Source organism: Rhinolophus ferrumequinum, chromosome 21, assembly GCF_004115265.2.
Source record: "Rhinolophus ferrumequinum isolate MPI-CBG mRhiFer1 chromosome 21, mRhiFer1_v1.p, whole genome shotgun sequence".
NCBI lineage: Eukaryota > Metazoa > Chordata > Mammalia > Chiroptera > Rhinolophidae > Rhinolophus > Rhinolophus ferrumequinum.
The window spans coordinates 40,476,365-40,503,013 of record NC_046304.1 but is presented as its reverse complement, the minus strand read 5'-3'; the positions used below and the strand labels follow the sequence as shown (position 1 = coordinate 40,503,013).

The following is a 26,649-nucleotide window of genomic DNA, read 5'->3' as shown; positions in this document are numbered from 1 at the left end:
GTTTTGCCTTTTTTTCAAAGCAAAATGTGGTCCCATCAGAAGAACACAAACAGATCAGCCAACTTTGGACACCAAGCTCCGCCTACAGTGGGGGTGGGGTGGGCAGGAGAGCTGTTAACTCACTTCCAAGAGACCTGGATTAATTTCTCCACCACATCCCCGCAGGGAAAGGCCTGCCCTGGAAAGGAGACCACCCGCTTAAAGCCTGGCCATCCGATCTGGTATCTGCCCATCTGTCTGTCTGTCTGTCTGTCTGTGGGATCAACAGCCTCCAGCCAGCTCAGCTCCTCAGCCAGCCCCAGCCCAGCCAGCTGTAATTCCTGCCTGTTACAAGTGTTAACACCTGGCCCGGGGGCCTTCCTCCCCCGCAGTCTCCAGGTGCCTCCCTGGGCCCAGCCCACTGACCCCCACAGGGTTTGACTGAACATGTTCACAAGCCTCTGAAAAGGGGGTGGAGGTAGGAGTGGGTTGGGGAGGCAGGGGGATACCTGACAGATGGGGAAACCGAGGCAGGGCTTAGGGCAGGCTCTTGAGTCAGGGGACGAATGGGTCTCAGGATGGTGGAAGGAGAAGTCAGATGTATTTCCCAGCTCACTGCCCTTGACTTTTGCGGAACTTCCCCTGGGAGCTGTGAGGCAGGGCAGGCTTGTGATCCCTGGGTGAAAGGAGGAAACGGAGGTCCAGATGGGCGGGTCACACAGAGGTGGGGTACGCTACCGATCCCCCACATAGGCCCCTTCCATCAGGGCCTCTCTGCCTCTGGAATGTAGCAGGCTCTCCGCCGGGCCCTGATAAGATAGTTCATTTTCTCCCCCAAGAAGGAGAAGAAAGACAAGTTCCTCCAACCAGGCGCTAACTGCGACTGACAAGAAGAATTCTAGAAATCAGTGCTTGCTGTCACCTCTTCCTGTCCCAGCTCCTCCACTACTTGGCTGCAGGGCCCCGGAGCACGTCTTCTCCTTCTGTGAGCCTCTCTGTCTGAGGACCCTCCTAGCTCTACCTCTGGTGCAGCTTCTCAGGGACTAAGCAGTGCAGGACATGTTGGGGTGGGGGAGCCTTCCTGAGGGGTGGCAGGGACAGAAATCCCAGCTAACTGATTTCCCCTGTAAATCCCTCCTGGGGAATGTGTGAGCTGGGTGGGCCGAAGAGGGCAGCCACCATGGGGCTCAGATGCTAAAAGGACTGGAATCTGACTGCCGGGGCGAGGGGGAGGACAGGGTGTGGGGGACGGGGGCAGAGTGGGAACAGGACCCTGAAGGCCATCCACTCTACTGTCTCAGTCCCCGCCCCAGCCCCGGCCCCGGCCCTGAGCAGGTGACTCAGCCTCCATCCCAGCTCCAAGACCAAAGCCAATCAGCCTAAGAGGGCAGGGCTGCTGACCCCAGTCCTCAGACAGACAGGACGCTCTTGTGCCAAGGAAGGCTCTGCAGCCCTGGCCCCACACCTCCCAGCCCAGATCCCAGCTCAGCTGTGCCCCTTACAGCTTCCTTGTTAGACCTTTGTCTCCTGCTGGACTGTCCCTCCAGGACCATGGACACCCACCAAGCAGCCAGTCGTGGGAGGTCATTCACACCTCCAGGTAATGTGTGCAAACATACCTATAACCACGGTCCCAGCCATGGTCACTGGCCCTTGAGGACAGGGTCACAGGCAGACCCAGACACAGCCCTCATACCCACACTTACAAGCACAATCAGGTCATGGCCATGAGTTCTGATATCTATGCACAAAGACATCTGTGGGGCTTTCCCCTGACACTGTCATGAAGGCATGTGCACACACGCACACATGCGCACACACACACGCACACATGCGCAGTCATGAACACAGTCATGCAGTGTCAGAGGCAGACACGGGTGCTGACCTTGACATGGGCACAGATACTTCTAGACTTTGTCTCACACATACACATCATACAATCAGCCACTTGCTGACACGTGTATGCAGACACAGCACACCCTGTCACGGGCTGTGGATCCCCCAAGCACATCCCACCCGAGTTCACATCCACAGCAGTCACCCAGTTGTAGGCACAGACATTCCTACACACACAGCACACTCGTGTACAGATGACAGCCCTTAGGGTCATAGACCTAGAAAACACACACACACACACACACACACACACACACACACACACTCACGTCTCTCTGCTCAGACAAAGCAGCATCTCTGTCCCCTCAACCCCCAAACAAGACATATGTCAAGCATGACGTTAGGGCCAGTGCCCTGGCTTTCCAGGTTTTCCCAACATCTTTCTGTAGGGTGGTCCCTGTCCAGATGTTCCCCAATACACCAGACCCTCATCCCCACAGGCACTGCCCCGGGAAGTCCTCCTCCAGTTCACAGGGTAGGGGAACCTGGTCTCTCTTTCTCATCCCTGTAGCCTGTGGGCTTCCAAGCCTTCTTTTCCTATCCTCACCCTGGCCAGTGTCCCTGTAAAAGCAAAGAACAGCATGGCCTGAGCCGGAGGATGGAAGGGGGTCAGGAAGGGCAGGAGAGGCAGGACTGGTTTCCACAGCGGCCTTCCCCACAACCAGAAAAGCCCCTGGCCTGGAATCCTGGCTGCCCCTGCCACCCCACAGACTTCTTTATATACAGGAGGCCTCAGGCCAGCCCAGCGCCATGGGAAGGATGGGTTAGGCAGAAGAAAGACTACCCCCTTGGGTGTCTGTCCTGGGAGCAACTCTCAGCACCCTCTAAACAGACACCCTTGGCCGGCCGTGCCCTGCTCCTGCCCCCATGCCTGCCCCCAAACACCCACACACAAATGCAGCTACCCCCAAATAACTGGAGGCAGACTCAGGGTGTGGCCCCCCAATCTCTTGGCTCTGCATTCCTTATCCTGCGCTGGGGAGGGGGTGGCAAGGCAGGGAAAGGGGAACATGCAGGTGGCAACACACCCCAGTGGCTCTCCTCTCTGACTTTCACCCCAGGCGCCACAGCCCCTCTTCTTACTCACAGATCCCAAATTCTTCCTCCTCACCTCCCACCCCCCCAGGCCGAGGCTCTCCTACATCCAGGAGGGGAAGATTCTTTAATTAAAGTTTTCCGGAATGCAGGGGGCTGGGGACTGAAGAGAGGCGGGTGTGATTTAGAGAACTGGTTTTCAGTGTGTCTTTCCCCTCTGGCCTCTGGGACCTGCCGGGGGGCGATGGGGCCGCTTGGAAAACAAGGGGACTCCCAGGAACTGGAGCTCCCAAAGGGCTGTTTATTCCTTGGTCAGCACCCCCATACACGCACACCCCCCCAAAACACCACGCGTTGTTTCCCAGCCTTATTTACTAAAAATGTCTTTTGTATCCCCGCATTTCTCAGGGATGGAATTCTCCTTCTCTCCCTTTCTCCTCGGTCCTTGGTTTTCCAAAAGGAACGAATTTGACATGGAGAATTGGGTTTTTGGTCAAAGAACAAACCCACCCCCTTCTGAACAACTACATTTTCAAGGAGCCCCCCTTTCGCCAGGATGGACAAGCAAGAAATGAATAAAATCCGAATTCAATGGCACCTCAGATAAGCAAATACCACATTCACTTCTGAGGCTCAAGATTAATCTAGAGCAGAGTGGGGAGAGTCTGATGAAATCCCCCCCACTCCCCTACCCCTGGGATCCCTGAAGCCATTAGGGTCTGAAATATGAAGGCAAAAGGGGGTTATTGTGGGCAAATCTCTTGATGGAGGCGCCGGCAGAGGTGGGGGTGGCAGGGAAGGAACAGGAGGATTTTGCCCATGAAGACCCCAAAATGGAGAAGAGGAGTGGCTGGGCCCCAGGGACAGCGCTGGATTTTCAGAAACCCAACTGCAAGCAAATGGAGGGTCTTTGGGGTCCCCAGATTCAGCTGGGTGGAGGGTTAGGATCTAAGAACAAGAGACCTTCTGAGGTGGGTAAAGTCCTCCAGCCTCTGCGGCGAGTAGCAGGGAAAATGGTGATTATCAGAGAAGCCAGGAGTTGGATTCTGAAGGCGACACCAGCAGAAAATCCAGGAGGGGTGGGTGGGTGGGGGGCTGGAAAAAGGCAAGGAGGAAGGAGCCCCAGCCCTGCTGCAGACCCCCCCCCGCCGGCGCCCTCCACCTCCCCGGGACTCGGCGAAGCGATCGGGCCGCGGGCAGACAAGAGGCGAGTCTTACCACCAAATTGGGTAGCCAGCGAGGACCCTGGTGCCACAGAGCAGGAGGCCGAGGAGCAGCCCGAGCAGGTGGGGCTCCATTAGAAGCAGCGCCGAGGAGGAAGTTTGCCCGCGACCATGAAGAGGGGGAGCGACGCCCCCAATAGTTGGAACAAAGTCCACTTGAGATTGGAAATGACTTTCGGGCTTGTCAGAAGCGCACCTCCACCCGCAGCCGCCCCCCTCCCGAGCCCAGCGCGAAGCAGCCGGGTTTGAGGATGTCAGCGAGCAGCCAATCAGCGCCCGCGGCCTAAGGTAAGAGATGAGTCTGTAGTTCAGCCTGTCAATCACGCTCCCCTCCCGCCCGGCCCACGAGTCGGGCTCCGGGAAGGGCATCGCCCAGCAAACTTGGGCAAAGCCCGCGCCCCGTACACAGTGAGAACTTGAGGGGACACGGCACGTTGGACCCTTTGCTGGCCCGGGACCGCCGCGGCCCCTCGCCTGCCAGGTTTAGGGCGCCGGGGCTTTGATCGGGGAGTTCACGTGGTGCCAGGTTGGCCTGGGCATGGATAGGTGGCTCTTTTTCTCTCGGGGGACCGTGACCCCTTGGGACTTGGGCCCGTGAGGAATCGACAGTAGAAAGCACAGAGATGTTTCCAGAAGCCTCGCTCCGCAGGACAGGATCCGAGGGTCGAGGAGGGGGTTGGGAAATACAACCCCTCTCAGCCTCCAGCCTCCCAAGCCCTCGAGCCACCAGTCGCTCGACCCTGCCTCCGGAGGCCGCTTCCCGGGTGTCCGAGAGGCGCGCAGAGGGGTCCGCGGAGTCTCGAAGGTCTGGCTGCGGGCGGCGCCGGGGGACAGAGCGGAGTGTCATTTGAGTCTTTTGTCAGGGATCAGATCGGTATCGGGACCTCCTGCTGCCTTTGCATTTCCTGCAACTGACACCAGCGGCCAGTTGCATTTCCTGCTCCGGAGCCGGGTCACTTTCTCTTCCTCGAGCGGTTCAGGCCCGGCCTCCAGCTCGGGTCAGAAGCACGACCCGCAGTTTCATTTGGATTTTATGGATGAACCGTCTTGAGGCGGTGAAATACAGCAACCCCAGCAGGGAGCTGTTGGGGTCTTTGGAAGACCCTGCTGCCCTCCAGGCACAACCCCCACCCTCTAAATCCCCTGCCTGAAGCCCTTGGCTCCAAGCTGGAGTTTTGATGATAATGCCCTTTTTTCCTGTGTGGACACCAAATACACCCAAACACCCCACCGGTCACCATAGGTAAAAAGTCCTTCCAAGCCGGGTGGGTTCTTTCTGTCCTCTCCTTCTCCAGAGTCAAGGAATTAGGTCTCATCCCTGAGTGGTCTTGAGATGGAGGACAGACCTTGGGGGGACTCTCCCACTGTCGCTTGGGTGGCCTGCCCCCCAAACCCCTTCCCTGGCCACCCACGGTCCCCAGAGGCACTCGGGACCCTGGAATAGCCCTGGGCCTGGGGTGAAGAAAGCAAGGCCAGTGAGAGGCGGGCAAGGGCCGCTGCTCGGGAAATTGAAACAGAAGGGGCAGCGCAAGTCCTGCTGAAGCCTGGAACGCAGGCTTTCCACCAGGAGAGGGACACGGCTGGAGCAAGTTCATACCAGGGGCCAGATGTTTCTGGCCTTTGATATAGGCCAGCCGTGCCCACCGCTCGAACTCGCTGCCCCTGCGCATCCTGAGAGCCCTCTCCGCACAAGGCTGCTTCGGGCGCGGGGAGCTTGGGGAACTGGCCCGGGGCACCAAGGGTCGGGAGAGCCGTCTGGGCTTGTCACGGCTTCTGCCGCGTTCCTAGCCCGACGGGAGGGGGTGGGGTGGGGGGAGAGATGAAAGAGAGGAGGGAAGGGGAGAAAAGGGAGACACAGAGTGCAGAAGGGGGTGGGGGGGGAGAGAAGAGGCTGAGAGACCGAGAGTGAGAAGCGGAGACAGAGAGAGAAGAGGGAGGGCACACTAGCAGAGGAAGCCCAAGGAGAAAGAAGGGAAAAGGAGGGAAGAGGAGAGGCTGAGAGGGGGAAGGATGAGCGAGGTGAAGAAAAGCCCTCACCTCCCCAAGGACAGTGGATGGGCCGGAGGCTGCGGAGATAGGGACCCTCAGAGATGCCACCGTGGAGGGCTGACTCTGGGCATCTTGTTTCTGATTCACCTGGAAAGGAGGCCGCAGTGGATTTGCCATTGTCCCTAATTGTGGATCCCCAGAGCCCCGGCTCTAGGAGCAGAGCGCCCTCCCCACACACTCCTCATGGCCTGCTAGGTGCCACCTGGACTACTGTCCTACTCTGCCAGGGCTCTCAGCTGGTTTTCTGATCAGAGGTACCTGCTGGAGCCCAAATCTTGCCTGACAGTGTCGGGGACTCCAGAGCCCTATAATCAGTTTTCTGAGAGCTGAGGAGGGCTACTCTCCCTGGCCACCAAGATACCAATATGGGTTCAACGTGGTTGGGAGGTGGGGGCTGGATTAGATGACCTCTTGGGGTTATTTCTGGGCCCCAAGATTCCACAGGTGCCAGCCTGTGGGGGCAAAAGATTTGGGAGGCTTCAGGTGGGGTGGGGGTTAGCTGAGCTATTCCCAGCCAGTAGCTCTGGGCCATGTAGATAAGACTGGTCATTCCCTGAAGGGCCACATTGTGTCTGATGCCTCCTCCAGGCAGCCTGGGAGCTCGGGGAGACCCAGGTCCTGAGCATGGGGAAGGGAATGAAATAGAGGCCGAGGAACAAGTGGGTGGGAGGGTGGAATCGAGACGTGTGCTGGCCTCCCAGCCTGAGAAAGTAAAGGAGAGCACGGGAGAGGCAATGTGGGAACTTGCTAGTGGCCCTACATGGCCCTGGAGAATGGAAGCTGTGTGGGGATTTCCCCCCCACTTGAAAGCTCCTCAGAGGAGGGGATTCCTGAGCCCTTTCCCCACCCCTGCCAGGTGTCCTTCCTTCAACACAGGCTTAATTTCCTTCCTCCTGCCCGCCCAGAGCTGCTGGTAGGAACACAGGAATAGTCCCTGCCCAGGAGGGGGAGGGTGCCCCCATGACACGTGTCACAAACGGAAACACCCTGTCTCAAATAGGCACCCGGGACCGCAGGGTAGGTTGCATTAGACGGGGAAAGGGTTAAATTCACTCCAAGGCCAGCTAGAGTGAGTGAGGTGGAACCTTCCATGCGGTGGACCCCAAGGCCACCCTCCCTAAAAGGTGGCCTCTTGAAAAAGGGAGAAGAGGGCCGCCAGGGTCAGGGTCCAGGGGTCTGGGGGCTGGGGGTCGGCACGTGGGAGGCATTTTGTTATGTGTGTGAATATCGGGGACCCCAGACTGATAGCCCATCCCCATCCCACCCCCACCTCTCTAGCTGCCCCCAGGTTCCTTTTGATGTGCGTTCCCCGGGGGCACAGCGCCTTCGGCAGTGGATTCAGGCCGCCGGACCGCGCCCCCTGAAGAGGCACCGCCAAGACAAAGAACACCGCCGCCTGGCCCCCGCCCGCCCGCAGGGGGCTACCGGTCTGTCGCGCGGAGGGAGGAGAAAATCTCCGATTTTGCTGGGAACATGCCGGATGGCTGCTGGGTGCTGGGGCCGGGGAGCCAGGCGCCCAGACCCGCCTGGGGAGGATGAAGGGAGAGGGAAAGCAGCTGCAGGCTGAGGAAGCAGGAAGCAGCAAGTGCGGAAAGGCCAGAGGCCTGAAACAACGTGACCCACGCGGGGAACCGCATGAAGCAGGCGCGTGGGGCTCCACGATCTCCGACCCGTAGAGAGGGGCTTTGAACTTTCTGACGAGAGCTATAGGAGCCGCAGAACGGTTTCAAGCCAGCTCTTTGGAGGCCACTAGAAAATGGGGCAACCTGCAAGCACGCTGGCCATAGCGTGGGTGGTGGGCGAAGGAATTAATTTCTTTAAATTGCCCAGAGTAGAAATGCCAGAAACCTGCACAGGGCAAGCACACTGGTGAACAACAAATGTCAATGGGACGCACCAAGGCGCCCCTCCCCCGAAGCCTACCAGCCTTTCCGTTGCCCGACCCCGCGCACCCTCTGGCGGCGGGGCTGATAATAAAGCAGGGAGTCTGCAGCGAGGAAGGAGGCCCTGCCCCGCCCTGCACCTGTGGGCGGGGAGCTTGCTCCTCTGTGGGCGAGCAGCTGGGATCTTTGGGGATCCGGGTTAAGTAGGCGTTCTTGGGAGTGAATGCCCTTAATCTACTTCGCAATCCCTGAGCTTAGTTGGGGATAAGGTGTGCGTGGCTTGGGTCTCCCCTCACCTCTCCACACAGGTGGCTCCCTTGGGAGGGCGGGCCGGCCCGAGAGATACAGGACGAGGGCAGGTGAGGCGATGTGAGGTCCCCAGCTTGCACTCCTGGGCGTCCAGACGGGGACCCTGCGGCTGCATCAGCCTCGTGTCAGTGGAGATATGGGAGGCTGCAAACAGCAGGGTGATGTCACCGAGTCCTTCCTGGTCTGGCCCACCCGCACCCCAAGATCACAGGTGCCACCTGTGGGAACACGAGGGGTTTTCCCTGTCATAGTAGTTCCTCCAGACTTAGTCATCTCCAGTTCCCCGAGGGATGGAAAATGATGCAGGGTCAAAGTCTTTTAGAAGGGTGGGAGCAACAGAAAGAATGGGGTGGGGAGGGCACCACTGGCCAGCTGCCAGTAATCTCTGACCCTCCTCTATTCCATGTAAGGTGGAGATAATACTTTATATCTTATAGGGAGTTGTCAGCGTTAAATGAGAACTGTGCTGACAGAATGCCAGACCGCGGATGGTGAATGATAAATATTGAGTTTCCTTCTTCTCCTCTTAGGAGCTGAGGAACAGGCCGCTCTCTCTTGAGTCGCTCCTTCTGCCCTGCCAGCCTCAGCAGTTCGTCCTCAGGCACCCAGGAACCTCCTCCAGAAGGATTTATCCGGGAAAATCTTGTCTGACATTCCCACCGGAGACCCACCTCAAAATCTCCTCTTCAGAGAGACCCCTCCAGACGACTAGCTGCCCCCCCACCCTATCCCTCTGGCCTTCTTATTCCACTTTATTTTTCTGCATAGGCCTTAACCTTGACCTTATCTTACATACATGACACGTCAAATACACCTGTTAAGTTGCTCACTTAATGTCCATTTCCTACTCTAAAATCTAAACCCCTTGGGATTGATGAAGCCCCAACGCCCAGAGCAGGGTCTGGCACATAGTAGGTCCCTTATACACATTGTTGACGACTGGCTGAGGGTGGAAGAGAGGAGCAGGGGCTGAGGCCACAGATGGGAGGACCACTGTCACCTGTCAGGGTTCTGTATAGCCCATTGGGGTCCTCATTTCCCCATCTCGAGTAGGGCTTGAGCCCTAGAGCTCCCCGCTCATCCCAGCTACCCCACTGTTTTTTGGCTCCTGCTTCCCTCTCAGGTGACCCCTGTACTGCCCCAAGTGGAGTGAGATGAGGAGCTGGCAGCCTGTCTGGAGCTGCTGCTGCACAGGGTGCCTGGGGCCTTGTGTTGTCCTTCTGCGTGCACCATGTTCCCCCCTTGCCTCTCTTTCTCTTCCTCTCCTCTTCCTTCCTCTTTTTCAGCCTTCCTCCATCCCCTTTCTTCTGCCTTTGCTTCAGAGCCCTGAGTCTCCCACCCAGACATGGCTGGCCTGCCTGGGGCCTTGGGGCTCTAATCCAAGGTCAGTTCCTGCCAAGGAAGCGCTCCTTGTGCAGGAAAGTAGAGCCAGACCTCTGCATGTCTGTCTGTGTGTGGCTGATGACATGGCTTCTCTTGGTCAGGCCTGTCACTCCCAGTTTTTCTTCCACTCCCTGGTGGGTGGGACAAAAGCAGGCATAAGAGAGGAGGAGAGCCCCGGATGCAGCCCGAAGGCCATCCCTCGTTTCTTCTGTCTCCAATCTCAGCCAAGCTAAGGCTCCCCTTTACCTGGCTCCAAGAGCAGGGAAGGGTTTCTGTTTTTCCTGGCACCCACAAATATCCACTTGGTGCCTGCTGTGGGCAAAGCCTGGGGCTGAGCTCCAGGGAGGACTGGTCCATCCCCAAGAAGCCTGCCTTGCTCGTTAATAACCCATCCAGCCAGCCTCGCCCCCACCGCCCCCCCACACACACACATGCTACACACAGTAGGTGTTCTGTGCAGGTGTTGGATGGTTCATTCATTTAACACATCTTCACTGAGCACAACGTGAGCACTGGTGACCAGAACCAGTCCAGGTTCTGGCTTTGCCATGTGCTGGGGAGACAGTTATCCATCAGATGATCAAATAAAATGTTTCCTTCCAGAGTATGAGCTGTGATGGTTCTTTCTATCTCAGGGGTCTTGGGAGAAGATTTTGGTGGGGGTACGTTAGGGAAATAGGGTAGAACAAGCCTAATATTATCTTTGGAGAGGGTGCAGAGATTTCTGGTCAAATCCTGGTTTGTACCCTCCAGAGCTCTGCCAGCTAATTTTTCCCCCACAGACGAGTGCAGCCTGCAGCAGCCACTGCTGGAACCGCAGGCTGGGCCCAGCCATTGGCCCTGGGTCCTGGGAGCCTGGACACACGAATGGGGGCCCAGGGGCCTAGCAGTGGAATCGGAGCTGCCTTGCCAGCAGGCACCCAGGAGCAGGTGGCTCTGTCTGCGACAGGCGTAGACAGGTCCTTGGGCAATGCAGGGGCACCAGTCTGGCATTGCCCCGTACCTGACACAACCCATTGCCTTTGCTCCTTCACCTTGGTGAGGCCTGAATAGGGTTCCATATTTCTGTCTGGGGAGACCCTCTGTCTGAGTGGTTGTCTTAGAGCCCAGATATCATGCCACCACCACTACCCCCAATGAATCCCAGCTCTATCTCTTACTGTGTGATACTGAGCACATTACCTACCCTCTCTGAGCCTGTTTCCTCCTCTGAAAAAATGAGTATAACACCTGCCTCAAATGGCTGTTGCCTATTTAGTGGAGTGATGTCTGCAGTGTCCAGAATGGCAGTTGGGACATGTTAAGTGATCAGTAAGTGCCACTTCCATTCCTTGATGGCACTGAGCTACTTTTTCTTGATTCTCTTGAGGGCAAAGTCTTCTATTTATTTAGGTTGTAGTGCAGCTTACACTGCTGGCCCGTTCCTTCATGCTGGCAGAGATCCCCAGTTTGTACTCATCCCTTCCCAACCTGGCTCAGAGATAAATCCTGATTAGTCTAAGCCCATCATGGGGACCCCTACCCCTTACCAGGGATTGGTTTAAGAATAGACATGTTAATTAGGTTCGGCCAATGAGACATGAGAGGAGGTCTGTTGAAGGGCGCAAAAGGACTTCTTGGAAAACTTTATTTACACTCTTAAAATGAAGCTAAGAAATGTCCGGTTTTCCTGCTTTTAGACATCATTGCGTCTGGGGGGAAGGAAGGGCGATGCCTGGAGCTGCAGCAGCCATCCTGCGACTACGAGGGAAGAAAATGAGTCTGACTAGCAGAAGAAAAGAGCAAAGAGAGAAAAAGAAGCTGGATCTCTGACACCATTGCTAAGACATCAGCTGACCCCAGGGGAGTCCTGCTTTGGAGCTTCTTGTTAGGTGAAATAATACAGTTTCCTTGTTTTCTTAGGCCACTTCCAGCTGTTTCTTGCAACCAAAGTCCTCCTAACTGAAATCTGTATCCTCCTGCCCATAGTGTCTGGTACAGGGCAGTTAGATGAAGTGTTGCTGATTGACTTACAAATTGAGTTGCTTTCATTTAAGGGCTAGTTAGGCTTTTTCTCCTTGGTTTGGGGGTTCGGTCTGGGTGGAAGTAAGGTTGCAGTGGCAGCCTGGAGTTGGAGACTCACTCTGAGATGGCTTGGGGGGAGAAAGAAACAACAAAAGAAAGGGTGTAGGCTTGAGGCGGGGTTTGAAAGTAATCCAGAATGTAGTCCCATCTCATGCTGCCTTTTCCTTAACAGCAGTTTAATTGCTAATAGTACAGGGTATCTCTGGGGAGAGATGAAAATGTTTGGGAATTAGATAGTGACATGGGTACACAACATATTGAACATAGAAATCACTGAATAGTACACTTTAAAATGGTGAATTTTATGGTCTGTGAATTAGCTCCAGGAAAAAAAAAAAAAGCTGCCTCCGTTCAGCTCACCTGCCACATTCTCTCTCCCACCTGTGACCTCGACTCTCCATTCACCAGCCTCCTCCAGCTCCCTGGGTGTGGGAGAAGCAGCCCTCAGACACGCGTGCACAGCACTCTCTTCGAGGGGCTGGAGGAGGCTTGTTTGGGGACAGAGGGCTGTGCCCTGCCTTCCACCCACATTTTCAGGGCTCTGAGCATGAGCCTCACGTTCTGACCTGAGGGGCCAGGAGCTCCTAAGTTCTGTTCCTACTGGCCAGAGAGTCTCGGGCTGTGTGTGTGTGTGTGGGGGGGGGGGGGGGGCATGGCCTCTGTGATCAGTCTGAATAATTTCAAATTATGACTCCACTGCTTAACCGTGACTTTGGGCAAGTGATTTAGACCTCTGTGTGCCTGTTTCCTTATCTGGCAAATGGGAATACTAATTCCACAGCTCACAGGGTCCAATGGCATAACTGACCCAAAGAATTTCAGGGTATATAGTAGACAACAAATGCTGGTACCTTAAGACTTATTCACTTGTGACCCCCACAAAAATAAAAGGCAAAATCTTGACCAGACTGTCTAATGATTGAGGGACCACGGCAAGAACGATGATATTCCCAGCTCTTCTGTGTTGCTGGGTCCCAAAGCCTTCCTTCCCCTCATCTTCCTCACCCACCCCTACTTTGACCCTCCCCAGCCCCACTCTGCCCTTTCTTCTGCACATCAAGGGGGTGGGTGCTAAGATGAGAAATAATTTTCTGATTCCCAAATCAGAGAATATAGCATTACCAAAATGTTTTTATTTTCTTGTTTCTTTTCCAGAAATTAAGAAAGTCTGAAATGTTATTTGGCCAAAGGTTGGAGTCTTGAGAGCATTTCCATGACTAACGGGAATGTTTCTCAGAGACTGGAGAGGACCATGGCGGCCCCAGGAGATGCAGCATCGTGTTAACTAACTTCAAACTCAGTGAGAAAGCTCATGTATTCGTATTCCCTATTGCATTCTCCCTCACTCCTTCTGAGTATTGTCAGGGAGAAAGTCGGTTTGATGCTAATACCACAGTTACTAAGATCCTTTTTGAATAAAGACACGGACATTCAGAGCCTTTGGGTGGGGGCAACAGTATCTGGTTAGGATGAAATCACGTTGTTGAAAACCATAGTCATCTAAAGTTTCTTTTTTAATTGAAGTTATCAAGAACAAAGCAAATCAATTTAAAGAAAAGTGTTAAGAAAATAGAACAGTTTGCATGCAGCTGTGGTGTGAAGGTGACATGGAAATATCTAGAGTCTGGAAGACATTGGATCTGAGATGAGTGCCTGCAGTCAGGGTGCCCTGCCAGTGCCAGCCTGTGGGGTCAGGGAGTCTTCTTGGCGGCCTGCACCTGCTGGTTGGCTGGGGTCCCTGAGGGTGAGCGAGGCTGGAGCTGGCAGAACTGGAGGGCACTGGAGTTGGATCTGGAAGTCACCCTGGCCACGAGCTGAGAATCACCCTTGCCTTGATGTGTCAGATAGGAAACTTGGGGCCATCCATTCAGACTTATGAATATGTTGGATGACAGGCTGTTCCAGCCAGCTCCAGGCCTCTGTGACGAGGATACGTCCTCACGGTGGTGCTGGTGGTGGTGGTGAGAGGTGGAGAAGGAAGTTGACCTGTCTCCCCGTTGTCCAGAGGAGCTGGGCAAGGTGGTGAGTCACCCTCCAGTTCAGGCCTGATGGAGGCTTTTTGCGAGGGCGAGGGGGAAGGCCTTAGATGACCTGGTCAAGTTCAAACACCCTTTCAACATTGCACTAGAGCTAGGCAGGTCAGGGCCCAGAAGGTGCATCAACTCAGAGAGTCACGTGTTTCCCTCCAGCAAGGAGTATAAACAGCCTCAGAAGAGGGAAACCGGATACCAGGGTTCCAGCTTTCCCTGACTGGCTGTGTGTCCCTGGACAAGGCGCTTACCCTCTCTGGGCTTCAGTGTGCCTCTAGATTGAAGTGTCAAATGAGGACCTCTGGTCCTGACACTCACAGATTGGATGGTCCCTGTGGCCCACTATCCTTTGTGTCCCTGCCCCTTTCAGGACAGACCAGGACACTGGTCCAGAGCTGGCTGCAGACCTCTGGCTGGAGCTCTCCTAGCCTTCAGTGGAGGCTTGTCCTTCTAGGTGAGGGGTTGTTCGTGAGGCCCTAGCAGGGCTGGGCAGTGCCCAGTGGCACTATTGGCACTAACAGAAGAGACTGGGACCTGAAAGGGAGGGGAAGAAAGGAAAGAAGGAAGAGGTGCCTGGGGAGGGGGCCAGTTCTAGTGGCTGCCCTCATAAACGTGCCAAAGGTTGCCAAATTGAGTTTAAGCCTTGGTTCCAGAACACAAAGCCTGTCTCTGGGGGCTTGACCCCTCAGAGCCCCCACCCCCAGGGCCGGCTGGCGGAGCTGCCCCAAAGGAACTGGCCCCAGAAGGGCCTGGTTGTTGGCTGCGAAGTGGCTGGGAGGGAAGTTTTAATGATACACAACACAAGACACAGGGGGGAAAGAAGAGAGGGGGGTAGTGGAGGAGAGAAGGGAGGTGGGGGGGGAGAAAGAAAGACCTCCTGCCAGGCCTGTTGCCAGGAGACGGCTAGGCAGCCAGAATCAGCCCTGCTCTTTTCACAGTTGCCTTTAAGCACCGAGAGAAAGCCCTGGCCATAAAGGGGGACATGTGTTGCTGGGTGTGTAAGGCTAGCCTCTGCAGTTAGGGGAGCCCCTGGCCCCCGCCCCCTGCCGCTGCCTAGAGAGAACCCCTCTGGCCCCCAGCCCTGCCCCCACTCCTGGGGGTTATGGATGAAGGAGACTGGGCTACAGAGCAACAGAAAGGACTTGGGGAAGGCGCTGGCCCTGGTCACCAAAAGCCACGGCCACTTATGGGGTGAAACTCACTAGTCAGGGGCCCCAGGAAGCTGGCCGGGGCAAGTGGGGATGGGGAGACCAGGGGAATCCAACATGGCATGTCCATGAAAAAGCCATGTGTGGGCTCAGAGGGAGTCACTGGCGCATGGGGTGTCTAGGAATCTTCAACAGGGGACTTAGAAGGAAGGGCTGGGGAGCTGACAAGTCCCCAGCCTGCACTCTGGATCCTTAGTCCTTGTCACACATCCCAGGATGGAAACAGGCTGCTCGAGGCTGTGCTTTGGCACTTGGGGACGTGTCCTTGCAGCCTAGTCAGTGACTGCATCTGTTTCCATGTCCACCACACAACCACGGGAGTAAATACAGGGTGAGGGCTCTTGGCAACACAAGGACTTAAGTGTCCCAGCCCCTAGCTGTCAATCGAGAGACACCCACTACGGGGGTCACGCATGGCACGCTCAGCATAGGGGCTCTCAGGAAACGAGTCTACACGTGCATGGATGCTGGGCTGGGGTCCCGACCGATTGTATTTGATTTGACCCAGAACGTGAGCTACTGGTGTAAGGGCTCCTTCAATGCGGTGCTCTCACGCCTGCTGAAAACAGGCTGCAGCTTCTGCTGCTTCATGTAACAATTAAATGAGAGAACTAACATTTCTTTCTGATCCCCTGGCGTGTCCCTAAAGCCTGAGTTCTAGTCCTGGGAGCATGACCAGCCCCCTTCGAAGCATCAATGTTAGTGTTAAGAAGAAATGGCCAGCCAACCCCCGCCGACTGCCCAACTGGTTGTCTGGCTGCTGTGTGTACTTTGGGACATTGCTGGAGGCTCCCCTGAGCTCGCACAGCTCGCACACTGGCTTCCTGCTCAGGGCAGTACTGGCCACCTCACGGGATTGTCCTGTGAGTGAATGAGAGAGGATGTGGAAAGTAGCTCAGGAGAGGCCAGATCTGGACAAAAAGGAGAAACCATTGTGTCTTCTGAGAAATCTCTTACTCTGCATACATGTATGCTTTGAGATGTCCTCCAGTCCATGTCCTGGAAAACAGGACTCCAAAGGAGGGGACAGGGGGAGATTGCCCATGAGGGGCTCCCTGTCAGGTCCTGTTGGGGAGGGTGGCTTTTCCTCCAACTTCCTTTGCGTGTTGTTCCTGCTGAAGTATGTGTTTTTACTAGTTCTCCAGTCTTTCCTATCCCCATCCAGGACCAAGTCCCACCCCAGGTGTCAAGACTTGCTTCCAGAAGGGCCAAATCTCCATGAGGTGATAACCAAAAGGGCAAATTCGCCAACTCTGGGGGGAGCGGGATGGGGTGGGGGTGGGGGCCGTGGGTAGTTGTGTCCTGGGCAGTGGCCGGAGGGGTGGGTGGTAACTGGTACTGAGCGCATGAGGGCCTCCAGGGCTGGGCAGTATGGCTGGGCTGTGGGAGGGGAGCAGAGACGGGCCATCAGGAATCCCAGAGCGGGGAACTGGGGAGCTCTCCTGGACCCTCTGAGGTCTAGTTGGGCTTTGGAACAGGCGTTGAGCGCCTTCCGTGGCAAAGCCCGTCTCCCTGGCTTGTCACTGACTTTTTATCCCAGGACAAGTCAAGGGCTCAAGGAAGCAAACGCACGTGGCCGGGCTCAGTCCCGTGCTGAAGCCTGGGCACAGGTTTAGTCCTCCCTCCCTGCCTCCTCTCCTTCCCTCTGCGGTCCCATCACTTCCCCATCTAGACAACCCAATTTCAGCCCGGCACGGAGGTCTCCCTTTTCCCTCTCACAACTCTGCCTCCTGTTGTTCCCTCGTAACCCTTTGCCAGCTCCTCCCAAGGCTCCGACCCACCCGACTCTCTTAGTCTGTAACTCCTGTTTCTCTGGCTTGTGGGGGGAAGAGTCCCTGGAAGCCTCCCCCAACCCCAGAAACATCCCCCCAAATGGCCAATGATGAACTCACCTGTCAGCATCCCTCCCCCGAACAGTACCAACCCCTCAGGGGGGCCCAGGGGGCCCGTCATCCCTCTTGTTCTTCATGAGCCAGGGCCAGGAGTTAACCTCTTAGTCCACACTCACCTCCTCCAGGAAACCTCCCGACTTACAGCCCCCTTTGTGCCTTCTGGCTCCTCATCAGTGCAGGGATTCCTGACCCCGTGTGGCCCTCAGCTGTCACTAAGATTTGTCCCCAAAGCTCAGAGCAAGTGGTAAGGTGGCTTGGCAGGGGTGGGGCACTCTCCTAATGCAATGGAAGCTGGCCAGCTTGGAGGGAAAGGAGGAAGGTCTAGCTCCCCGCTTTTCCCTTCACTCTCCACCTTCTGTATCCCTTGCCCATGAGGTTGAACATTCACTGAACCACAGCCCTTCCCTAAAATGGTCCTGGGAGAGAGTGAAACAGATCAGGACCCTTTTCTCTGGGACAGGACCCTCCCTGTGGGATTCCTTGGAGGTGAGGTCCCACCTCTGGGAGCCCCCCCACACACACACCTCAAAGGTGTGCATACAGGCCCAAACGGGCCTGTGAGAATGGTCAGGGTCACAGTGACACCTGCTGGGGCTTCTAGGAACAGCAACTGGAGAGACGCTGGCAATGAATGTTGAAGTGGGGGAGGGCAATTAAGAATACCTCACCCCTGATCTTGACATTTACCTCAGATATTAAACCCTCATCCCCTTTCCAGGGGAGAAGCACAAGAAGGAACGGGGGCCATTGGAATTCCAACTGGGGCTCCTAGGGACAGGAGCTGCATTTCTTGGAATTGGTGGTGTTTTTTGTACTTTGTTCACGGTCTGCTTTCTAGGGATGTAACCAGAAGGAAGTCTGAGATTATTCTTTGCATTTCTATGGGAAATGGAGTTTTAAGGGCAAAGAACAAGTGCACTCTCTGTATATCTTTGTGTTGGATTGCACTGACAAGAGGAAGACAAGTATGTCATATCGCAAACGTCCATCATTTAAAAACGGTCCAGGTGACCATGGTAATGTCAACTTCTGAAGACATTGGAAGGAATAAATAAGATCAGAAAATGAACTAGCACAGTCCCTGACACCTGATAATACTCAGTATGTTGGGGGTGATTCGTTGATAAAATGAAACCCATGGTGGAGAGAGCCATCGGCCTTCCCGGGGAGCCAGCCTGAAGGCGAGCAGCGTGGCCCAGGGTCGCGGAGTGATGTCTTGGTTGGAGCCCAATGGGTGAGTGGAATGGAAGATGCAGAGCAGGGGTTGGGCCCTTTTTTCCTCCCCACATCTCAGGTTCATTTTTCAAAATTACACCATAGGTCATTTGGGGAAGCCCTTCTGCCAGTGCCATCACAGTTGAGTGTGAGAACCCTGAGACTGTTTCCTGGAGCAGTATTGGTTGTAACAAGCATGTGAGTACACCAAGCTTCAAGCAGAGGCAGTCTGTATAAATCTGGGTGTACCAGACATAATAATTTGGCATGGAGCTCCGTGTAGGTACAGGGGATTATTCACCACATAAAACAGTTCACAAGAGTTGTTTCCTTTTCTAAGGAATGTCGAATGAATTTTCATCAAGTCTCAAATATTATTATTAATTGTAACAGTGCTTATCGAACACTTATTTTATTGGACATGTAAGTACGTTTGTGGCCCGGCTTCACAGCACATATTCTGTCCCTATGACCACAGCCAACTGGACCAGGAGTGGATACCTGACCCTCGGGTGGCCAGCCCACAGCTGGCCAATAGCCTTTGATGCAGATGCCACCAGCTGCCAAAGCCGAATGGCCATGACGCAGTGAGGGTGTCAGGGCAGTCATGACGGCCGCGTGCAGGCTGTGAGCTCTAAGTAGCAGGAACTAGGAGCTCATGGAAGCAGAAGCAGATAGGCATGTTCAGAAAGAATATAGGGTGAGGAAACCAGCACAAAGAGGGGAATGAGAAAGGCAGACCAGGTACCTGAAAGCCGCGTTGGGGGGAGCATAAGCGATAGTGTGGCTTGATATTCCATCATTCTGCCTTCTCTGTTCTCTAACATCCTCCTTTCCCTTGATCTTTTCATAGTCACTGCGCAGCCCCTACCCTGATGCTGCTCACAACGGGAGGTGGGGGTAAGGAGGATGAGGGCGGAAGGTTCACATTTGGGAAAGAGGGAACCAAATAGGAGAGGGATGAGGCCTCCAGTTTGAGCCTCCGGGGAAGTCTGACTAACCAACCTTGCCAATTATTGAGCACCTGCTGTGTTCCAGGCACATTTTATACATGATCTCAATTATTCCTCACAACCAGCTGAAAGAACTTTATTCCTATTTTACAATTGGGGAAACCGAGGCTCTGAGAGATTTTAAGTGACTTGCCCAAAGTCACCAGCTAGGAAGGAAAGCCGCCAAGCCAGCATAGGCATCCTGGCTGTCCAGGGCCAGAGGCACTCTGCTGGGCTGCTTTGCAGTGGGAAGAAGAAAGAGTCATCCATCAATATTCAATACGGAGTGAGAGTTCAGCTCTGTTCCAGGCACATCTGGGGGTGGGAAGGAGCTAGGTTGGTGAGTGGAAAAGCCAAAAGAAAGAGTCCCCTCTATGGTCCCCAAGATCCTGCCAACAGGCGGGCAAAGCCGTGTCCTGGAATTAAAAGCCATTTAAACTTGTGTTCCCCGGAGGCACTAGGGCTTCACAGATGAAAGCACTCCGGGGCTGCAGTGAGGGAGGGCTCCTGGAGGAGATGGCCTCGTGAGGCGGCGGGACTGAAGAGGAAAGGAGGAACGGGGGCTGGCCGGGTGCAGGGAGGGACGGGGCGGCGGGCCCTCCGGGCTCAGGAATGCGGGGTAGGAAGGGAGGGGAGGCAGATGGCGGGCTCTGCCGTGTGAGGCTGGAGGACCGGGAGATTCACATCCCCGCTGGTCGCTGAGAGCCCTTAAGCAAGCCACTTCCTTTTCTAAACTTCGTGTTTGCTGTCTGCCAAGTGAAGGGTTCGGGGTGACTCTGGGCCCTTCCTGCTCTACTCTGGGGGTGTGTGTGTGGGGGGGTGGTAGTGGCTGGGGTGTCTGTAGTCTCCCAGAGAACAGAAGCTCCAGCGCGGAGCATCCTCCTCCACGCAAGCAGCGGCACCGGTCACCAGCAGGGGGCGCTCCTGCAGAAGGCTGGCTGCCGCGCCTGCCCTCCGCATAGCCTGCCTGGCCAGGGTGTCGGACAGGAAGGTCCTCCCTTCTCCGTCCCTCCCAGCCTGCTCAAGTCACTTGCCTTCCCTCACCTCCCCTTACCACCCTACATTCTAAAATTAGCTGTCTGGAAGGGTCCTGGAATCCAGGTTCTTGGGTAAGTCAGTTCGCTCTTCTGTGCCTCGGTGTCCCCATGAGCTAACTGGGTTGTGTGAGGAAGACAGAAGCTATTGGGGGGAAGGACTTTCACAACCCGCTATCTTTCCCAGGGAGGGGATGTTGCTTCTACCTCCCACTAGGGAGAGCTAGAGCCCCCTTCACCCTGTCCCACTGCCCTTATAGCTTGCTTTAAACCTATTGAAAGTCCTTTTATGCAAAGGTGGAAATAATTTCTGGATTCCATATGGCACCTGGCATGGTGAGTGAGTCTCAGAAGGTAGCTGTGGAATGACTGGTTTTCTGAAATCATCTGGACTCTTCTGAATCACACTGGAAGGTGCCCACGTTCACCCTCACGTTTCTCACCACTGTTCCGAGGAAGACAAGGGAGTGTTATATCCATTTTACGGATGAGGAAACCGAGGTCACAGAGGATACCAGGAACAAGGTTAAATTAGGATCCGGGGTTCTCTCCATTCAACCAGAGGTGTCCCATCCCATTGTAGTCAGCGATCCCTATTGAAGACGTGTGGTATTGCAGCGGGGTCCTAGTAGATACTGAATGCTCTGTCATGGGGAGGAAGGTAGTAGGTACATCCCTGAGTGCTAAACCCAGAGAGGGATGGTAGGTAGACCCTGACATTGGAGCTGGGAGTGAAAATGAGATTCCAGAGTCAATAACACAGAGTGGTAAGGTTCAGCAAGTCTCAATGACATTTCCTAAAGTCCCCAAAGCCCTTTTCAATCTACTTCTCACTCCAAAGTTGAACCCACTATAGCAAAGGAATGCTCTGTAGGGTTATCCCTTAGAATTACAATGACAACCACTGGGGAAACTTGATTCCTTATTAAACATTTGTGTGGCAAATTAGGATGGACTGTGCCATTTGGTAAAGTGAAGAAAGAAAGACCGAAAAAAAAATCGGTGCAAGATCCAGCTCAACTATCACCGCCTCTTGGTATTGCCCTAGACACACCTTCCCTGGAATGATAAATGGATTGTCCTCTCGCCTGGGCTCTCATCTCACTTGGTACTTTCTTTTCTTTACTGCAGCACAGTCATGAAACATGTTCTGTGGCTAGTTCACTGGGTTCTAATCCCACTTCCAAGTTTACTAACTGACCAGTTACTTCTCTGTGCCTGAGTTTCTTCATCCGTAAAATGTGGTGAGGATTAAATGAGTTAATATTCCTATAGGACTTAGAACAATGCTTGGCACCTTGTAAGTAGTCAATAAGTAACTTACACCTACATATTAGGTTGGTGCAAAAGTAATTGCGGTTTAAAAGGTTAAAAATAATTGCAAACACTGCAATTACTTTTGCACCAATCTAATAGAAATGTCAAAATGCTGTATGTACTTACCGTATTTCCCCGAAAATAACACCTAACCGGAAACTAAGCCCTAGCGTGATTTTTCAGGATGCCAACCCCTGTACATAAGCCCTAATGTGTCTTTTGGAGCAAAAATTAATATAAGACCGGTCTTATTTTCGGGGAAACACCGTATTTGCATGTCTCTCCCAACAAACTGTGTGCTCCTCAAGGATAGGACCTGGTTATCGTCTCCTACTTCAAGGACTTAGCACCAGATGCTCAATCAAAGTTTGTTAAATTGAATGTTATATAATCATACTTTATATGAAATGAAAATTTTGCTGTAAAATAGAGTTAGTCACTTCTTTCTTTTTTTTAAGGAGTCAAACCTGAGCTTACTGTTTCCCAGAGATAAATCAAGGTTTGAGTCTCTCCCCAGTTTAAAGAAAGACCTCTGGCTGGGCCACTAGAGTCCCACACTGAGTTCACGAAAACATGCTGTGGCCCACCTGTCTACTAGTCCAGATTTTGTCAAGGAACACTTCCTGCAAACTTATCATACTTGCAGTTGTGAAAATGCGACCTGGGGGAAGTGGTCTGTGGTGGCCGTCTCCTCCAGCCACGAAGAGGACTGCTCTCCTCCAGGCTCCAGTTGCGTTCTGAACTTCACGACAGGACCCCTTTCCTCTCGGCCTTCCTTTTCAGAGAGCAAGAAGTTCCTCAGAGGAAAGCAAACTCAACTGATGTTGAGAATGCCTCTGTTCAGAGTTGAGTCTTGAGAATGTTATTTATAGTAAATTCTGGATTATTTTTCATTTCTGTTTCCCAAGAAAGTTGTTTTTCTTGCCTTCTTCCTTCCTTCGTTTTTCTTTCTTTTAAGCCGCTTTAGTAGCTGTGCCTTGCGTGGAACACCTCTCTGTCGTGAAACACCCCAGTACAGATGTTTTTGTTGGCGTTTGACCATGGATGGGAAGATCCTATCGGGGCGTCACAATAGCATGCTGCTCGGTACTGCCTACGCGGTCGTCTCACCGTGTTCTAATGCTTCTGGAAGTGGGAACCCAGGCCTGGGATATTCATGGTGAGCCCAGTGCCCAGGCAGCGTACAGACATGCATGTCCCCTGACACATGTGAGTCTACATATGGGGACAATGAAGCAGGCTATTAAAAATTGGGATTGTCCATTCAGATTGCTATCTGTCTACCTACCACTGCCTAACCACCCACCTACCTACTCGACCAAACTGGACGGCTCAGAACACTCTGCCCAGTTCCAACCATGCTAGTACAGAGGGCTCAACATCTTGGCACTCATGAAGATGATAAGATCAAGGGCAAGAATGGTAGCAGTGTTTACTCATTCATTAATTCAAATATTTAATGATTACTTCAATTTGGGTTAAAGCTCAGTTCCACTAGCTTTAAGGCATGGGATAGAAAAGAAACAGGGGCCAGGATTTTGGTCTTTGAGATATCTGCAATCGATACATAGCAGGGGTGCCTGACACCCCCCAAACTCAAGGACAGTGTGCCTTAATGTAGCCACTGGCACAAAATTAAGCTATGCCAAAGAAGTCTCTAGGGCCAAGGTGGTGAGTGAGTAGAGCCAGGAGTGGTCAGTCAAGGAAGGCTTCCAGGAGGGGGTGGTACTCCACAGCAGGAAACCTGCTGGCCTTGGCAATGGAAGCATGGCTGGGTGGGGGGATGCTAAAGGGTATTCCTCTGCATTCAGCCTTGACTAAGCTCAGATGCTGCTGTATCAAGAGCTGGAGAAGGGCCTCAGGCAGGTAAGGGGCAAGGGAGGGTCATACCATCCTCCACACAATGTAACCTCCACTCAGAGAGTAATTCTGGAGGAAGGCGAGGAAGGGAGGAAGGAACAGAGGCAATAAGGCCTTAAATGAGAATTTCTATGGGTCGGGGGAGCTCTGCCATCACAGAAGCAAGCTCCACAAGACAGGGTAGGAGCCCTTCCTATGGAAACATGGATGGATGGATGCCGTAGCAGGACATCCAAGACTATTTCGCCCGCCTCCCTCCCAGAGAGCTTTTCTGCCAGTGCTTAAAGTTCCATCATTAGAGATTTGTTCCCTCCCCCTTTTAAGGAATTTTTTTCACTATAAATGTTAAATATGCTTTTAATAGAAAATTTGGAAAATCCAAAAAAACCCCCACCATTTTTTATTCATTCTGCCAACCTCCAAGGCACTCACTTTTTAAACATTTCGGTGTCTTTGCCTTCTTTTTTTGTTGTTTTCAAGCATAGCCATGAGTGCCCTGCATGTGGGATTCTGTAACCCACTTTCCCCAGTCAGTTAGCTTTTAGTTCTATTTCATCCTGACATTCTGAAGACATCGAGTTCCCAACCACCAAGTGCCAGTAAATTCCATGACATTTAAGAAGTTACTCACCTTTCTGGAATTCAGTGTCCTGTCTATAACACTGGGGACAGTGACAGGGCCTGGATCCAAATAATGCAAGTGGGAGTCAAGTCCAATTCAAATGTGGAGGGAGGGGTAGGACGGATGGGAGTGGTCAGAACAGAACTAGTCACACTGAGGCAGCAGGAGCGAAGGCTGGGTCATGGGGATGGGAGAAGGACAGGCAGAGGGACAGGTGAGCACATCCACGCCAGTCCTGTCAGGCCTTCTTCCCAGGACCAGCTTTCCTGAGCAGCCTTTGGCCTGGGCACTGGTGCCTTCCCTCAGAGCTGCTCAGGCATCCCCTGCTCCACTTCCTGTTGGGCTGGGTCCATTTCCAGTGCAGGTGTGAGGGTGATTAGAGGGAGATAGCCAGCCTGGAATTCTTCACTTCCACTAGCTCAAGGCCTAGTGGTAAGCTCTGGGGATTTTGTGATTGCCAGGCTCTGCCTAGGACCTGGGCTTGGCTGGGGTTTGGAGTTGTGGGAGACCTGGCATGGTTCCTGAGGGTTTGCTTCAGGCAGGGTGGCTGGGCCTGGGGGCAGAATGGGGGTGGAGGGGCAGGACGTGTCTGGAGACACCCTGGAGTTGGCATTGATGTAGCCATTGCTAACCTTTCAGCCGTGCATTTGTAACTCTAAAGCATGTGTGTGTGTGTGTGTGTGTGTGTGTACCCGGAGAGGGAGGGGAGAACTCCATCCCTTTATGGCTGCCTTGGGCTGGTTGATGGAGACAGGTAGCTGCATGTGAATGTCTAAGAATGCTTCTTTTGCATACCTGTGTGAACGTGTGGGTCCGGGAGCAGCTGTGGGGCTGCCTAGGAATTTAGATATCCATGGGGGAGGTGTGGGGGTGTCTGTGTGTCACTGAATGCCTGGGCTTGTGTTGTAGAGTGTCAAAGTGTGTGTGTGTGTGTGTGTGTGTGTGTGTGTGTGTGTGTAATGGAGCATGTGTCTGAATGTGCGAAGGGGTGCTTTCATGAGCATGCATTGTGTCAGTATGACACTTTCTACCCCTGCAGCCCCATAAAAAGGCCACAGACCAAGGTTATAAGCTGGTAACAACATGTATTTCCTGAGCACCTACTATGTGTCAGGCCCTGTGCCAGGCTCTTGATATACAGGGAGAAATAAAACTTAGGCCTGCCCTTGAGGAGCTCAGAGGGCAGAGGGGCAGTTGGGAGCCTCAAACCACGCATGGCACAGGCTCCAAGTCTGAGAGGCACCCCTCATGTCCTTCCTCAGGGATCCCACAATACCACAGTTGCAGAGATGATCTGTTTTCACTGCCAACTCCCCACCTTCGCTTGAGGGTCAGCACTTATCTGGTACACGATGTTCCATAAGGATGAATTATGCAAAGGTTATGTGAGTTGGGCTCTGCCTGGGTGGCTCCCGGCCAGCCACAGCCCATCAAGAGCCACATCCAGAGTCAGTCACACTGGAGCTGGGCTCAACTCCTGCTTCCACTATTTATAGCTGGGTCACATACACCAGCTACTTAAGCTTTCTGATCCTCAGTTTGCTCATCTGTGCAATAGGGATAATGATTGCCCTAACCTCAAAGGAAGCATGGGGCTTCAGTGAGACCATGTGGTGGGCCAGGGACACACGTATACACAGAGCTTGGTGCATGGCAGCAACAGCAGTTGCCACCTGGGCAGTTCCGTGAAGCCCTGTTGACCAAGAAGGCAGAAGCACAACTCTGAAGCCTCCGTGGGCAAGCTGGGCGTCTCCCCAGCAGGCAGAGAGCAGCATGGTTCTAACGTCAGGAGGACAGAGCCCAAGGGCGGGGTCCATGCCATTGGCTGATGGGGGCTCAAGAACATCCATCTGGATATTTTCTAAATGGATCTCAGTGTGCAACCATTGACGTCTGCATTGACTCCGGTGCTTCCTCCAACTTCTTTGCATCACAGCCTTAACCATCAGATGTCAACATGTAACTTTTATGAAAGGTTGAAAATGTCATTTTGGGAGAATGTGCTCCCCTCCCCCTTCACCTTCTGGCACATGCATGCTTGTGTGTGTGCCATGTGCTGATGGGTATGAAGGCAGAATGGACAGCTGGGGCAGCCCAAGCTGGACCTGCTCTCTCTCCTTGCCTGCCTACACTCCATGTCCATTGGACATGGCCGGGACCTCCTCTCTGACTCACACTGGTCCAGCTTGGCCTCCCCTCCTGAGCCTCATTGAGTCTGGTTCAAGGTCTTACTGGTGGTGCGCTGGGGCTGGCCCAGACTGGCTTGCAGAGCTGACTGTGCCAACCTCTTCCAAACTCCAGAGATCAGGGATGACACCACATTGGTAGCTTGAAATCAGACCTGGTGGCAATATTTCCAGCACAGAAGTCAGCAAATACTACAAAGCAGACACTCACCTGCCCCCCAAAGCATGCAAACACTCACCAGCACGTCACTCGTGCTGCTTGCAGTTATAACAACATCCGATATTGAGTGGTAGCACCTGCTAGGCATTTGGCATCACTCTTATCTGCACAAAAATCCTGTGAAGTATTTGTCATCATCCCCAGTTCATATCTGGGGCTCATATTTACATGATTTGACTCCAGGTCTCTACCCACCACACGGGCCGTGTGCCTCAATAGATAGAACCATAGATTTGATAGGGCTGGCATAGT

The 26,649-nt window shown here is 53.8% G+C and overlaps 1 protein-coding gene across 2 annotated transcripts in view; it reads right to left on the bottom strand.

The window, feature by feature from the left end:
- WNT3 (Wnt family member 3) overlaps nt 1–4,404 on the bottom strand; it is a 48,488-nt gene extending 44,084 nt beyond the window's left edge. For both annotated transcript variants that reach the window (XM_033089056.1, XM_033089055.1), the window contains exon 1: nt 4,129–4,404. In XM_033089056.1, coding sequence (XP_032944947.1) covers nt 4,129–4,208 — 80 coding nt within the window. In that variant the 5' untranslated portion in view covers nt 4,209–4,404. The remainder of the gene's footprint in view (nt 1–4,128) is intronic.
- Between the last annotated feature and the right edge of the window lie 22,245 nt (nt 4,405–26,649).